At 34.5% G+C, this 15,570-nt stretch overlaps 1 protein-coding gene across 1 annotated transcript; it reads left to right on the top strand.

The window, feature by feature from the left end:
• The first annotated feature begins 141 nt into the window (after nucleotides 1–141).
• LOC116767364 (activated Cdc42 kinase Ack) lies at nucleotides 142–14,578 on the top strand. The gene is made up of 10 exons (XM_061527211.1): nucleotides 142–511; nucleotides 583–833; nucleotides 1,006–1,420; nucleotides 1,662–1,863; nucleotides 2,312–2,507; nucleotides 9,241–9,366; nucleotides 9,556–9,626; nucleotides 10,337–10,513; nucleotides 10,957–11,079; nucleotides 12,455–14,578. Exons 1-10 carry the CDS (start codon nucleotides 425–427, stop codon nucleotides 13,519–13,521), a joined length of 2,715 nt encoding a protein of 904 aa, XP_061383195.1. The 5' UTR covers nucleotides 142–424; the 3' UTR covers nucleotides 13,522–14,578.
• Nucleotides 14,579–15,570: the final 992 nt, after the last annotated feature.

The raw sequence follows: 15,570 nt of genomic DNA, 5'->3' as shown, positions 1-15,570 counted from the left end.
TCAGTGAGGTTGAAATTGATTTTGTATGTAACGATTTTTGCCCCTTGATATCGATTATTTAAATATAGCACTGTCTGTAACTGTGACAAAGATTTTTTAATCTGTATAGCAATATTTGCAGTACCTAGGTATTTGCTTTCGCAGTATGCAATTTATTGTTAGTTATTAATGTTTCTAAATAAAAATATTTTTTATTGTTATGTTACGTATTATGTTAATAATAGTATCTAACAGTTGTCATAGATTGGCACTACTATAAAGTTAAAGGAGTGCTGTATATAGTTTTTATTTATTAAAATTTTTAGCTCTTAGTTGTGGGAAGGAGATGCAATTTTTATTTCCTGTTTGAAATGTTACTTTTGAGAGAAAACAAAATAATACATTTATTAAATAGCTAAAAGGCTACAAATATAAAATATATAAAATGGATTCGGAAACAGATTGGTTGTGTGAAATATTACAAAATGTTCAACTGGAACAGTTTTATTTGGCAATTAGAGATCAGCTTCAGGTAAATGAAAATCATTTTATTTTACTATTTTGTGTATTGTCAATGCAATAATTTTGAATATGATTTTAAAGATTACACGGTTAGCACATTTTGATTATGTGCACGCTGAAGACCTTGAAAAGATTGGTATTAGCAAGCCTGGAATACGCAGGCTGCTTGATGCTGTTAGGAAAAAGAAGTTGCAGCTATGGAATCGAAAGTTTTGGAATAAGCTGTTTGGTTCGCCAAGTTCAACATCGAAGGAAAAGACTGATATAGCAGTAAAGCCTCAAACACAGACTGAATCTCAAACAACATGTATTATTCTGGAAAAGGATATTGTGTTAGTACTTAGTTTAATATTGCAATTTAAATTATCATCAGAACATTTTTTTTCTTTATAAAAATAATATTTTAATAATGAAGTATTCTCTCTTTTATCTCTATATGATAGTCTAAAAACTAATTTGTTTCTAGTATATCCTAAGTATATTACATTTATACTTAACTTACAGGTTACACAATGAGTTAGGTAATGGATCATTTGGTGTTGTGAAACGGGGGGAATGGAAGGTAGATCAATCAAACAAAACAATGCCTGTTGCCGTTAAAGTGTTGAAGGCGGATGCTTTTACCCAGCCGGGGATATATGACGATTTTAGGAGAGAAGTTGAAGCTATGCATAGCTTGAAACATCCAAATCTAATTAAATTACATGGGGTTGTGTTCCATCCCTTGATGATGGTCTGTGAATTAGCCACTATGGGAGCATTGCTAGATTATATACGAGCCCAGGATGGCAAAGTGTCACTGCAATATATATCGAAATGGTCTAGTCAAGTCGCAGCTGGTATGGCTTATTTGGAGAAGAATAGATTTCTGCATAGAGATTTAGCATGCCGGAACATATTATTGTCAAATTTAGAACTGGTAGGGTTGTTTAATTAATCTGTTATTTATCATTCATATATAGATATTTTTAATAATTTATTATTATATTCCTGATAGAGAACTCACAAAGCCAGTTAGTTAGCTAATTAGTTATATATTATAGTGTTTAGTATGAACTTGTGAGGTATCAATTAAAGTAGTGGGGGAAGTAAATTTGAAATACATATATATTTTTCATACCTATATTTAATATCATAATGATTTGATTGGAATGTTTAAGGTTAAGATTGGTGATTTTGGCTTAATGCGAGCATTACCAGACACCGACAACTGCTATGTTATGAGTGAACGTCGTCGTGTGCCATTCCCTTGGTGTGCACCGGAATCTCTCCGTTCGAGACAATTTTCACATGCATCCGATGTGTGGATGTTTGCAGTAGCATTGTGGGAGATGTATTCCTTTGGCGAAGAACCCTGGCTCGGTAAACATGACTATTAGAACTATTTAACATACAATAACTACGTTATTAGTTAATTATAATGCCATTTATAGTTAGATTAATTGATTGTTAAATGTTACTACGATAGATATTCAAAAGTGATTACATACTTGAACAATCAAGTCTTAATAGCCACAGTAAATGTATGACATGTTAAAGCACAATTATTTAATGCAAGTAATTAATTTTGTCTTGCGTCTATTGAGTAAAGGAATAATAATTGTTAAGAGAGTAAAAAAAAATTTCACTGAAATTAAGTTGTAATTTTTTTTTTTAAATACAAACTATGTAATGGTTTTTTTAATGCCAGTGTTATGCTACTTACGTTGTTAACTTTAAAGAAATATGCATAGAGTGTTTATAGCATAAGATACATTAAGTAAATCAGCTTTATATATATATTTGTACTACTACGATCAATACATTCAAGGTCTGAATGGTTCTGAGATACTCCGTCTTATAATGCGCGAGGGTCATCGTCTCTCGTCCCCGGCCGCGTGTCCGCCGGACGTGTACATGTTGATGATGCAGTGCTGGGATCTCGACCCCAAGGAGAGACCAACATTCGCTGGTATACTCAGATATATGGACACCAATCGCTTTGAAACAGCCATAGCTAATTTGAGGTCAGTTAATATGGATTTTATAGGTTGTAGAGCCTAGCTGTGGTCAAGTTACTGCTGCTCGAACATGGGCTGGCTCGACCGGGGAAGTACCCCTCTCTCATAAAAGATCGGCGTGAAGTAGCCTTTAGTGGCTGCGTTTCGTCCGATGAGTGAGAGAACCGGTTGCCCTTTCCCTGTTTCCACTCTTTCCTGCCATTTCCTTATTCCCACCCCTCCCTTTTCCTCAACAATCAAGGTTGGCAACGCACCCGCAATTTCTATGTTTATATCAATTAGACCATCTGCTCGTTTGCCACCATTCACATAAAAAAAAAAAATGGATAGCCAATTATTAATGTTCTAGATTATATAGCTTTAAGAGTACATAATATAAAAGTTAAATTAGAATTTTTGATAAAAACAAAAAAAGGTTTTATGTAAGAAAGAATTTTTCTTCAAGCAGGTATATATAAATTAAACCATATCAGTTTTAAAGTAACATTATTATTACTAGATAGCTATGCCCGCGACTTCGTCCGCGTGAAATAGTTATTTTCGGCATCATATTTATTTTTGCAAAAAACCTACTCGGTTTTATAAATAATTTTCTGTTATTATTTTAGACAATTTAGTTTATTTATTTATTTTAAGTTTTTAAATAACATAATTATTTAAAGTACTTCTGTGTAAATAATATTTTTAGTTTTATTTTCTTGTGGCAGAAGAACATATTGGTTTTCTCCGCAACCTGATCTTGACAACGCGACATATAGTTGGCCGTGTGAAAAGCAGTCTTGGCGTAAATCAATTCCTACGTGTTTAAATGTTTGCCCCTGTGATTTATTAATTGTAACGGCGAAAGATAGCTTTACGGGAAATTGAATTCTTTTAAAATTAAAAGGTAAATCATTTGGTATCATTGGGATGCGAGGTATAAGCACTGTTTGACCAACTGCTGGACCAGTCAAAACTATAGCAACGATTACGTTATTGCGAAGAAATTTGATTTGAAGTCGGGTCCCGTTACATAAATTTGGTGGTTTAAGATTTCTGAGTAAAATTATTGGGGCACCTATTTTTAACTTGAGGGAATATGGGGGAAGACCACTGGGGTTCAAAGAATTAAGAAACTCCTGTGGGTAATGGACCGCATCTTCCTGATCCATTACATTATCAATAGATGTGTAGGTAACTATGTCTCCTGGAAGTTTACTTAAAATTAAATCATTAATTTCGTCTACGCTACTGTTTCTCGCCGCCAATATTGCCCTTTGACACATCCATTGATGATCTTTATTTTCTATTTCGCTGATGTCGGGGTAAACTTTCGAAATTAAGTCCTCAATGTTACTCACTCTTTCTCCTAAATCACGATCAATTTCAATTCTATTTTCAAAATGAGGTACTTTCCCGTCTCCTATTAAAAGTAACTTTGAAGGAAAAATTATATTACCTCCACCCAAATGTGCTCTCATATTTGTAGTTAATTTTAGGATGTTTACAAACTTCCATAATGGGGAACTTTTAAGGCAAGACTTTACAATGTCTGCTCTAGTTCCTCTTACTATTACTGGTAAAGTTTGTCGAAAGTCCCCAGCAAACATGACAGTAATCCCACCCATGATTTTATCACAGCTTCTAATATCTCTAAGAGTCCTATCTAGAGCCTCTACATGAGCTCTATGGATCATGGTACATTCGTCCCAGATCATTAAACTGACATCTTGTAAAACTTTTCCCAAAGGGCCATTTTTACGTATAGAGCACACGCTATCTTTTTGTAAAGAAACAGTTAGGGGCAGTTTAAAAGTGGAATGAGCTGTGCGTCCACCTGCTAATAAAGTTGCAGCGATACCTGACGACGCTACTGCCAAAGCTAGCATTCCCTGAGACCTTACTTTTGCTAATATAAGATTAGTAATAAAGGTCTTGCCGGTTCCACCGGGAGCATCCAAAAAAATACTTTTCCTTCACTAAGACGAACACTTTGCATAACACAATAATACGCGGTCACCTGGTCATTAACTAATTTTGGTTCATTTTGAGTAATATAATCATTCAATTCATTTAGATCATATGGTTTTCGCAATGCTACTTCTAACGGATCCAGATGATTAAGTGAATTAATCCTTTTTGATACAGGAAGCCCAAAATCAGTTAGTGATTTATCGCAAATCTCATGAATTTTATCTTCAATCATGATTAGTCCATCATTGTATATATCATCATTATATGCTAATGTCATATCTTGATTCTCATTACGCATTCTGTTTAGTATATCTTCACATAAAGCATTACGAAATTTATTCCATAATGCTAAAGGGTCAGATGGTTGGCAAAATATAAGGATGATGGTAAATAATTCTCTTAATTTTGTGGCTGGCTCGGACATTACAGCATCTGACATTGTATTCTGCCAATGTTCATCTCCCTCCAGTAAACCTAATTCCTTGCAAGCGCCTTGATAAGTTTGGCAAATAACACCATTCACGGTCCTTAGATGTTCAAATGACATTGGACCGCGAACATGTTGCAGTAACATTCTTAAATAAAAACATTCAGTTTGAGTCGGATGAATGTTGTAGACACGGCCTAAAGTTGTGTCTTTTTTTACACCGGGATATCCTTCAACATCTTGCCCACGTTTTCTTCTAGAAAATGAATTTCTTTCCCATACGTAATACTGGGGTACTTCGTGATATAAAAGGGTTTTTGCAAAATCGTCCCTCTTGCAAAGGTCAAAGAACGCTGTAAGTGTCGTTGATGAAGGATTATTAACACGATCTTGAAGGTTTGCATTATTATCAAAATAAACTCTTTGTCCATTTTCCAAATGAATTGCTAAATGAACTACTGCCGGAAAACGTTCATGAATAGGAAATTGGAAAATTCTCCAGATCGCTTCCGAAGAACTTATATAGCGACCATTTAGATATGTTTCTACTTCATTGTTACTACTTTGAAGCGAAAATGTGGCTTGGTCAGAGCCTTTATGAATATACTTACAGATGTACTTAATAGCTTTGACCGATTGACAAAACTCTACGTTAATGTGTGCATTGAAAATTCGTGATAGAACTGGATTATAGGGAACAACCCACCTATTATCCACGCTCATTTCTGTACCCTTGACACGAATTATTGCTGTGTTTCCACCATTATCTGGAGACCTGCGCCTGTAGGTTGGGTAACCATCATCCCCGGTTTGTGTTTCAGAAATAAAATTCCTAGGGTACTTTTTAGAACAAATGTTTTCTTTCATACATGGTGACGCAGGGTATTGAAATCCGCAAGGACCATGTATCATATTTTTTATGACAATATTATGAAGAATTGGATCTTGTCGTTTGTCAGGTATTTCAGCCGATATTATTGCATCTATAGAATCTGGTTGTACTTTGATAGCCAGCCACAATAAAATGTGGGCGTGTGGTAAACCTCTTTTTTGCCATTCTACGCTGTAAACAAAGGCTCTTGAAGGCCCAAAAATATTTTTCTTCGTCAGAAGGAGTATCATATTTTTGAGTTTTAAATGAAATACTCTAGAAACCAAATCATGTCTGTCGTAAGAATGCTGATCGGGTAATAACTCAATTTTTATTTCCGGCCATTCGGAGTTACATGTAAATGTAATGAAGAGATCTGGTTTTCCAAATTTCCTGACAAATGTCATGGCATATTGACTTTTTTCGTTCATGTATCTGGGGGATCCTGTAAATGACGACGGCAGTATAACATGCTGGCCAACATTAGAAGCGTCTATATTCGCATCATTAACCACGGCATCTCTTAAATGAATGTACTCTTCTGCTCTCAATTTTTTTTGATTTCTTTTTATGAAGTCTAGCCTCTCAGAAATCATTTTAGCCGCCATATCAACACAATACTGGTTGAATAATCCCTTGAAATAATGTATGCTGTTAAAGTCATTTATTCTCAACATGAGTCTAAATGCATAGAATTGCATACATGATACAGTTTTAGATCTAGCAGCAGTATTCTGCTGTGGAATATTTATACAGTATCCGTCATTACCAAAGGGAAACAGTAAAGGATACTGAAGTGGGTCATAAGATCTAGGAAGTTCAGAAACTCGTTGAAGTCCACCATCTCTCGCCGTCAACACAATATCTCGGGGACCTTTGTCTTCATCTATCAAAAGAACAGCTACTTCATCTACTATTGGCGCATTATATCGACCTCGATGCTCATTAGGAGGTTTCACATCAGCATGAATAATAAGTTTGAAGTCATTCGGTGGTCTATTTTCCAGATTGTATTTGAAACTTTGAATATACGTATTATGATCGTGAAGATATGTTTGGAGAGCGTCGATAAGATCGATTTGCAAGCTTGGATTTAAATTTGAGCGTAAGGATACCTGATCTGCATGTGAAACAAAATATATTTGCAAAAATTCGGGCTGTGCCCCTTCAGCTGGAAGTAAGTTACCGATTAAGTGATAAACTTGCCCTTGGACTTTAAAAGTGGGCACAAAGTTTCCCTCACGAATCTCTTTGGCACCAAATGAAGTCATCTGAAATAGTGTATTATATTGCCTTGAGTGATTTAAGAAATGCTTTGATGATGGATGTGAGCCTGATATCAGTTCTTTTAAAACTGTAGTTGGTTCCGGAATTATTGGTATATTTACTTTGCCACCACTACAACACAGTCCAGGAGTTTCAGTCGCCCATTTTTTTGCTTGGCATAAGTTGCATATTTTATTCATTCTGCCAATATCAATATCATTTAGCTCAGTATAGTCAAGTGTACAATCATAAGCAAACGCAGCATTTAATAAATTATGTTGCCTGCGAGTTCTATTTCTTGCTGATCGTGCATTTTGCTGTGCTAATCGATGGGATCTTTCAGTGCTCGATTCCCGATCGCGGTTAGCCAAAGTGCGGGAATTCTGTGAGGCTAAACGTTGAAAACGTTCAGCGCTTGATTCCCGTTGTCGGTTTGCCAAAGTTCGAGAACTCTGTGAGGCTAAACGTTGAGAACATTCAGCGCTTGATTCCCGTTGTCGGTTTGCCAAAGTTCGAGAACTCTGTGAAGCTAAACGTTGAGAACGTTCAGCGCTTGATTCCCGTTGTCGGTTTGCCAAAGTTCGAGAACTCTGTGAGGCTAAACGTTGAGAACGTTCAGCGCTTGATTCCCGTTGTCGGTTTGCCAAAGTTCGAGAACTCTGTGAGGCTAAACGTTGAGAACGTTCAGCGCTTGATTCCCGTTGTCGGTTTGCCGAAGTTCGGAAATTTTGTGAGGCTAGACGCTGCGACCGTTCAATAATCGATTCATTAGCACGGTTTTGTTCACTGATTTCTCGTTGAGTAGCCAACCTATGCATATTTTCATCCTCTGTTTCATTGCTGCGCAAAACTCGCAGCCGCTTTGCAGTAGCAGTCTGCCGAGAAAGCTGAGATCTTTTTCTAGGCATTATAATGACGAAAAAAGAACCTAAGATATGAAAAATTAAACAAACCGTAACTCGTAATCAAGAAAAAAATAAACGTATGGTAAATAATTAGGAACCTAATTATTTTTACCTGTATTTGGTACTTACGTAAATCGGATAAAATAAATGTCAAAAGAATAACCGTTAAACGATAAATGTATGCTTAAACTAAAACCTAACCTAATAAGAATATTTATGTGGATAACACCTATTTTCAAGTATTATATACAACAAAACAAAAAAGTTATAATATTGCTAAAATATTAGAAACAATACTATCCTTATAACAAAAAATATTTACTATAAAGAAAACTATGACACCTACTTACTACATCAAAATTAAAAAAAATGTTGATAATTGTGAAATTATTAGAAGCAAAATATTATCCTTAAAACAAAATGAAATAGTATTTAAAAAGTATTATTACACGACGATATTATTCCGCAAAAACAAATAACGCTGCATACAACCGTTCAGAAGGGAGCCGACCGCGCGTCTGAGCCGCGCGGCATGGTACCTCGTAGAGCTACACCCCCCCCCCGCTCCCTCCGCGTCGCTCGCAAGCAACGACGCCTCTCCTATGTTTTGCACTTCATGCGGCGCGCGGGTGAACTTTATATCGGTGTTATTTTAAAATTGTAATATCTTCTAAGATATTCATTGAAATTAAGTGATGTCAAAGACAATTTTGTTCACAGTTAAATAATCTTAATCAACAACACATTTATTTGGATAAAGATTTGTATTATTACGTTGATACAATAATGCATTAATTTCGACCAAATTTTATTACTATAAAAACGGTTCTAGTGTGTTAATCTTAAAAGGTAGATATATACTGTCGTGGACATTTTTTTAGATCATTTCAAGAGGAATAATTCTTTCATACATATATTTTTGGTATCTTGAATCGTTTTCGCAACGCATGCAACGAAAGCCCTCAAGAATGAATAATTTACCCCGTTTTTTCCACATTTTCCATTATTTCTTCGCTACTAATAGTGGCAGCGTGATGTTATATAGCCTAAAGCCTTCGTCGATAAATGGTCTATCCAACACAAAAAAAAAATTCAATTCTAACCAGTAGTTCCTGAGATTAGCGCGTTCAAACAAACAAACAAACAAACTCTTCAGCTTTATAATAATAGTATAGATTATAATTAATCTGGGTTTCCCATTACACTGGTATGGCACTGAAAAGATAAATATATATAGTGCATATACAATAAAAATACTATGTACGACGAAATTAATATATTTTAATATTTTTTTTAAAGAATCTATTAATTTTGCAGCTATAGGAAGACAGGTCAGATGTCTATAGAGGCCGGTGACGCTATCATACTAATTGACAAGCGACCGGAGCTCCACTGGTGGAAGGGACAAAACCAAAGATCCCTTCAAGTCGGTCTGTTTCCCAGGTATACTAACATACTTGCTCGGTTTTATTAAATAATATAATGTCAAGTAAGGTTGGTAGATAACTATTATATTAGGTTCACACAAGCACAACACATTACGAATTCAATATAGTTTTAATGTATAAGTATAATTTTTTTTTATTATTCTATTATAAATTTCATGTTTTGATAAAGTATTTTTTTTTTCAGTAACATAGTCACCATTAAGACCCAGAACAACCAAGCGGTTGTTAAATCTCATACGTCTTTGAATCGTAAAGGTGAGAAAAGACAAAAAAAATATACATTAAAAAACGAAAGTAGTATTTTTACGTCGTTCCGGAGTGCATTATTGAATTTTATTTTTCTTCGAATATAAAAGTAATTACCATCAACCAAATTTGATATAAATTAACATAAACAACCAAATGTAGAAAATTTTACTAATATCAAGTGTTGCGACTTAATCGTATAAGGGCGACAACAAACCGAGGCCAAACAAATATATATATATACGCCATAACAGATAAGTATTCATGAAACGTATGCCATCGCGCCCGCGCCGTGGCATTGAAATCAGCTAATCTGTGACTAATTGGGTGTGACGTGCGGCTAACAGATTATAACACCTGTGCTCGTTTTTTATCTGTGTATCATATTTAAAATAATTTATTCTAAATAGGAGTGTGTCAGATTTATTCAGTTTTTTTTTAATGTGATGACTGATGCTTTATAATTCGAATAGAAATCTATGAAAATCCATAGCTTCTCCTTTAATGTATTTATTATATGTATAAATAGTGAAATGGTTCATGTCAGTATGAAGTACTTACCCACAGTTTTATAACTAATACATAAAATTTTTCTCAATTCAGATCTCATATTCCCAAGTATGAGAGGCGGGTCTTTAACCTCCAGGCCACAACGACACCTCCAAACCAATAAAACATATAACATTAAAACAATATAAGCAATCGCTTACCAATTACAGTGTCCAATCCAACAAGCGAGGACGAAGTGACGCTCCGCAGACGGCGCACTATTGAATCGACCCAGGCTCCAACAACACGAGCCGGGAACACGTCCAGCAAACATTTTAATTACAACAAGCTGGTGAACGATAGAACGAGGACTGTCAGAGATAACTACTCCAAGAGCTTAGGGCAAGGTGAGATATATATTAGCCCGAGTCTAGGTTAAACTAAAACATAGGTGCCTGAGTTTACATTAAGCTATGTTAGAATCTATGTATAGGCGCCTGATTGTATTAAATCTTAAAACATGTCCCCGAGTCTTGTTTAAGTTTAAAACAAAGGTGCCTGATTTTATGCTAAGTTTAAAATACAGGCGCCTGAAACTAGGTTAAACTAAAATCAAAGATGCCCGAGTCTATGATGTGAAAAATTTACGATCCCGAGAAAAGTTAAAATGATATATTATTCTGAATAAAAGTAAAGCTAGTCAGATATTAATTTAAATAAATGGACTGGACTTTGGACAACGTGTTATTTTTCATTCATACAATTGTTCTACATAATTTTGCTTCGCAATAAACATTGCAATTACATTTTCTTATTGACTCAATTAAAATTTGTGTTATCTGTATTACAGTGAAAGAGGACTTGCTTATCGACTTAGACCTACCGCCGCGCACCGAAACCACGACCGCAAACAAACAGGCGACACACAACAATGTATCGATATTGGACGAGCCCATCGATGTTCCTGAAATCGGTAACTATTGAGATTTAAGGTGTCCAAAAAACACATCAAATCTGATCCGTAAAAACAGAATTTCTGAGTAGCTATTAACTGTCACGTCACAATTAGCCTGTTTTTTCCTGCATTGTATTTTTACAAGTCACATATAAGGTTCGTACACACTCTTACTTCCCAATTCCAGGTTCAGTTTTCACTGGGATGCTGTCGAACCTAATGTTTACACAATAATTATTTTTTCCAAACCACGTCACTTACTTTTAATATTAATTATTAAGTTACAATGAGTTATCTTAAAATCTAAACAATCACTGATCATAAAATATCTATTGTTATAATATACTTATAAAGATGATTTTATATGGCAACATTCAAATCTATGGATAGTGCGATTGATTTACATCGCCTATTAGCTAGTCACTCATAAATTTCTAGTACAATGAAAACTTAAATAATCAGTCCAATATGTGAATTGATATAAAAATATATTGTACTAAATATATAACTATCATCATGGTATTAGCAATGATGAGACCAAGACTCGCGAGTATTCATTAAAGAAAAAAATATTATTTTCCGATTTACTTGGCGTTTTATCATTTCACCTACATAATCCCGACGTTTCGGTTACTTGGCAGCAACCGTGATCGCTGGCAGACGAGATGAAAAATCTCGTTTTTGTAGTATGTAGCTAATATAATAAAAACGCTTAGTGAATCCAAAAAAATATTAGTTTTATTTAAATGACATTAGTTATTAAATGGTACGTAAAAAAATAAAACACTTAAGGAATAGGTATCCATTGTTAATAGGTCTGAATGCAATAGCAGCGACATATATGACAGTGTACATAAATATTTAAAGCTTAATAAATAATAACTAAATTGTGTTAAATTTAAAGTAACCCATAGGCACTTTTGTTTACTGACACACATATATACACGGAAGATGATTCACATAATTCTGGAAGAGAGCTGGTACTCTCACACTGCTGGAATGACATTTGCAAAACTGAAATTGGCTTGCAATGAGAAAACTGCATCGAAAGCGGTCGATCCGTTTGAGAGTTACGACAAAACAGGCACACAGACACACTCACACCGACATACACACATCCACCAACAGCCGCGACGCCAAAACTTTTCACTTTTTGCATCGGGGTTTAAAATTAGTAAATTCTCATATGCTATTAAGATTGTTATTTAAAAAAAAAATGTAAATCTATAGATAAAATAGTACACATCATTAAAATTAAAAATATATTAGTAACACTCAAGACAAAAGGTTATTATAGAACGTTAATGAAGAAGTCTAGTCGGTTATGATAATTTCCTGCGACACTATAATTACCAAGTCATATCAAAAAATAAAGAGATATACAATTTTCCAGGTCCTGAATTAGATTGGGCTCAGCACAGCATTGAAAGTCTGCCGACGTACTGTACGGAACCACAGACAAGTCGAAGCATATACGGTGCTAAGTCATTGGACGGATTGAATGTTACGCAACCACAACCACAGCACGACCCGTTCGATACAACGAACCCGTGGCTGTCAAACAACGAATCTCAACCGAGAGCCAACTACGACATACAGTTGAACGATTCCCTCAACCGACTCAGTCTTCAATCTCAGACGTACTCGAATACCTTATCTAATAGTTCAGATGCAGAATTATATAACAATATAATTCCGGTCGGCCTGAACAATACTAACCAGCAGAATAACCAGCAAAACAACCAGAATAACTACGGCTTGTTGTCCAACGCGTATACGACCTCCATACAGGCGTGCATTAGAAGCACGCACAACGAAAATACGAGTTCGGAAAATAAATACGAATCTAACACAAAATCTCCCACACAAATATCGCTGGACGACAGAATATCCGAATCATTGAATCTCAGAGCGAAGAATACTAACAGCGATCTATACGCGAACTGCGACACGCCCGCGACATCTCACAACACTAACGGCGGGTACGGCGATATACCGATTTACAGCAATTTCGAAATAAATCCGACCCAACCATTAGTACTGGAAACTAAAGACTATTACAAGAAACTGTCGACGCCAGCCGGCAGCGTCGACATGGACTATACAAAAAACATGTACGTGCCCAAACAGGAGGATGGAGAGAAGTTGAAAAATTTCAGCGAGAACTTGGAAAACTCCAAAAACTATTCAGTATTCAAGACATATCAGAATATAGATTACTTGCAGTACAGCGGTCGCTACGGGCCATCGACCTCGCGCCGCGCTACGTACGACGAGGTGAACGAATCTAACATATACAGTGAGATCGGCGAGCCGAGTGTGTATTCGAGCTCGAGTTACATGAATGCGAATACAAGTACACCTACGAATACGAATACGAATACGTGTGTGTACGATGAAGTTTACGAACCGGTGCCTCGGCCCCACAGACCCGCACCGCCCTGTCCATTTAAACGATGAGATTATACTCCAACATGACATTTAACTATAATTTATTGATTCAAACTTCTGTAGCGCTTCATTGTTGTAATCTTTACATGTTTGTTATAGTCCAACGAGGCAATGATAGTCCAAACTATTTTTTATTAAAAGTCTGAAATCGATTAAACGTTGATTTGATTATAAGAATATAATATATTGAAATCATCGTTATACATGTACTCGAGAAATAAGGAATGAGGTTATTGAATAAAACTACTAGCGTTGGCTGATTACGATGAGATTATTCTATATTCTCGAAATTATAAATAAGTTATTTCATAACAATAACTCGAATATTATAAAAGAAAACAGAAAAATCTCTACAAATATATATTTTAATTAATCTAGTTTTGATATTCTGAACATCACAATAAGGTGCCTCACCGCAAAGTACCTGTTAGAATTAAAAATAGTAATAGTCCGTAAAAAAAATATATTTTTTTTCTATTATAGGACAATGATATTTTTCAGTTTCATTATCACATTAATGACATTAAATAGTTACTCGAATTGATTATTTTTTGTATAATTTATATATACATTTATCGTTTAAAAAAAATCAGACAATATTCTATTAAATAATACAAATAATGTATTTTTAATATAACAAAGGTTATTGTCAACGCCTTGTGTAGTGTTCGCCGTTGTTGCCAATTCAAATGTATATTAAGAATAAGTTTTCTTTCAATACATTGATATGTAAAAAAAAAAATGCAGCTAATTTATATTTTTAATCTGTCGACGATATCAACTATCTTGATATCTAGATTCATTAGTACTTTACGTTTGTAAATGTACATCAAGTGTTGCCATGGCAGATAATTTAATATGTATTATATAGACTTATATAAATATATGTATTTATTTCAAATTAAATATAGTTTTGTAACTATTAACTGGATATGATATTTTTTTTTCATTGAATTATAATCTGTCTTTAATGTATTTTGATAACTTTGTATATAGTGTGTTGCGGCTGTATTTTTCCAAACATTGTATGATATTAACAGTTATCGTAATAAAGACATTAACAGTAGCTTATTATATTTATTGATTTTAAATCATAAATTATTATTATTATACTAGATTTTCGTATATGTATGAAAAAGTTTTTTTTTTTAAATTTATATGTCCATACTAATTTTTGCCCGCGACTTCGTCGGTATGAACTTCGGAATTAAACTCGGAGCGTAATGCATAAAGTCTTAAAATAATGGATATGGTAATCAACAAGTAGCGACATCTATAATCTAATCTAGTTACGTAACTTACAAAATTTTTATGCTGTGATCCCTCGCGAACTACATTATAGACTAAATGTTCTGATACCACACTATATTTCTGTAAAATTTTATCAATGTAGTTTAGTAGTTTCACTTGATCCGTATATTCACAAAGTAATGCATTTTTAATATAAGCAGGATGTTGCAAATAAATTTGCTATGGGCCTGAAAATTCAAATTTAACTCTTAGTAATTAAATAAAATTTTTAGACACAGGAATGTTATCAAAATAATATAACAGTTAACTACCTAACAGCAACATTGTAACTTGTTTTGCTTACAAGTCCATGCAATGGCTTAAATATTTTTTTGTTTAATAAGGAGATCTGGGTGAAATAAATGTGGATATTCTAGGAAATTAGATTAAATGTTATGTTCTAAGGGTACGGGTCTTTGTTGGATTGGAAAGAAAATGTGGCATGTGTATCGTTCTCAAAAATTAGGAGCATTGCGGTACAAAAAATTAAATAATATGTGAATTTAGGTAATCTTCGTAATTACTAATAGGCATGGTTAATTTTTCTAGTGTAAATTCTTTGTTGTGTTAAAAAAACTAAGGCATTTAGAGAGCTGGTTACGCGAAAGAGATCCAACTGAACAGGACTGTGAAATCAAACATGAAACTTGGTAACGTATCAACAGACAGCCGGTCGCGCTCACGTCAGATGTTATGGCGTGTCTTGATATGTTTTAATATTCGTAAAACCTTTAAATTCTTACAAATACTTCGACGACTGTGCCCTTT

Source organism: Danaus plexippus (genome assembly GCF_018135715.1).
Source record: "Danaus plexippus chromosome 9 unlocalized genomic scaffold, MEX_DaPlex mxdp_24, whole genome shotgun sequence".
NCBI classification, from domain to species: domain Eukaryota; kingdom Metazoa; phylum Arthropoda; class Insecta; order Lepidoptera; family Nymphalidae; genus Danaus; species Danaus plexippus.
This window is presented reverse-complemented; position numbering and strand designations above follow the sequence as displayed.

Bases quoted from the DNA above. Each gene is read 5' to 3' on its own strand.
- LOC116767364 (XM_061527211.1), top strand. From the start codon at position 425: ATGGATTCGGAAACAGATTGGTTGTGTGAAATATTACAAAATGTTCAA. The intron at 2,508-9,240 runs GTCAGTTAATAT...TTAATTTTGCAG, and splicing joins ACAGCCATAGCTAATTTGAG to CTATAGGAAGACAGGTCAGA. The intron at 11,080-12,454 runs GTAACTATTGAG...ACAATTTTCCAG, and splicing joins CATCGATGTTCCTGAAATCG to GTCCTGAATTAGATTGGGCT.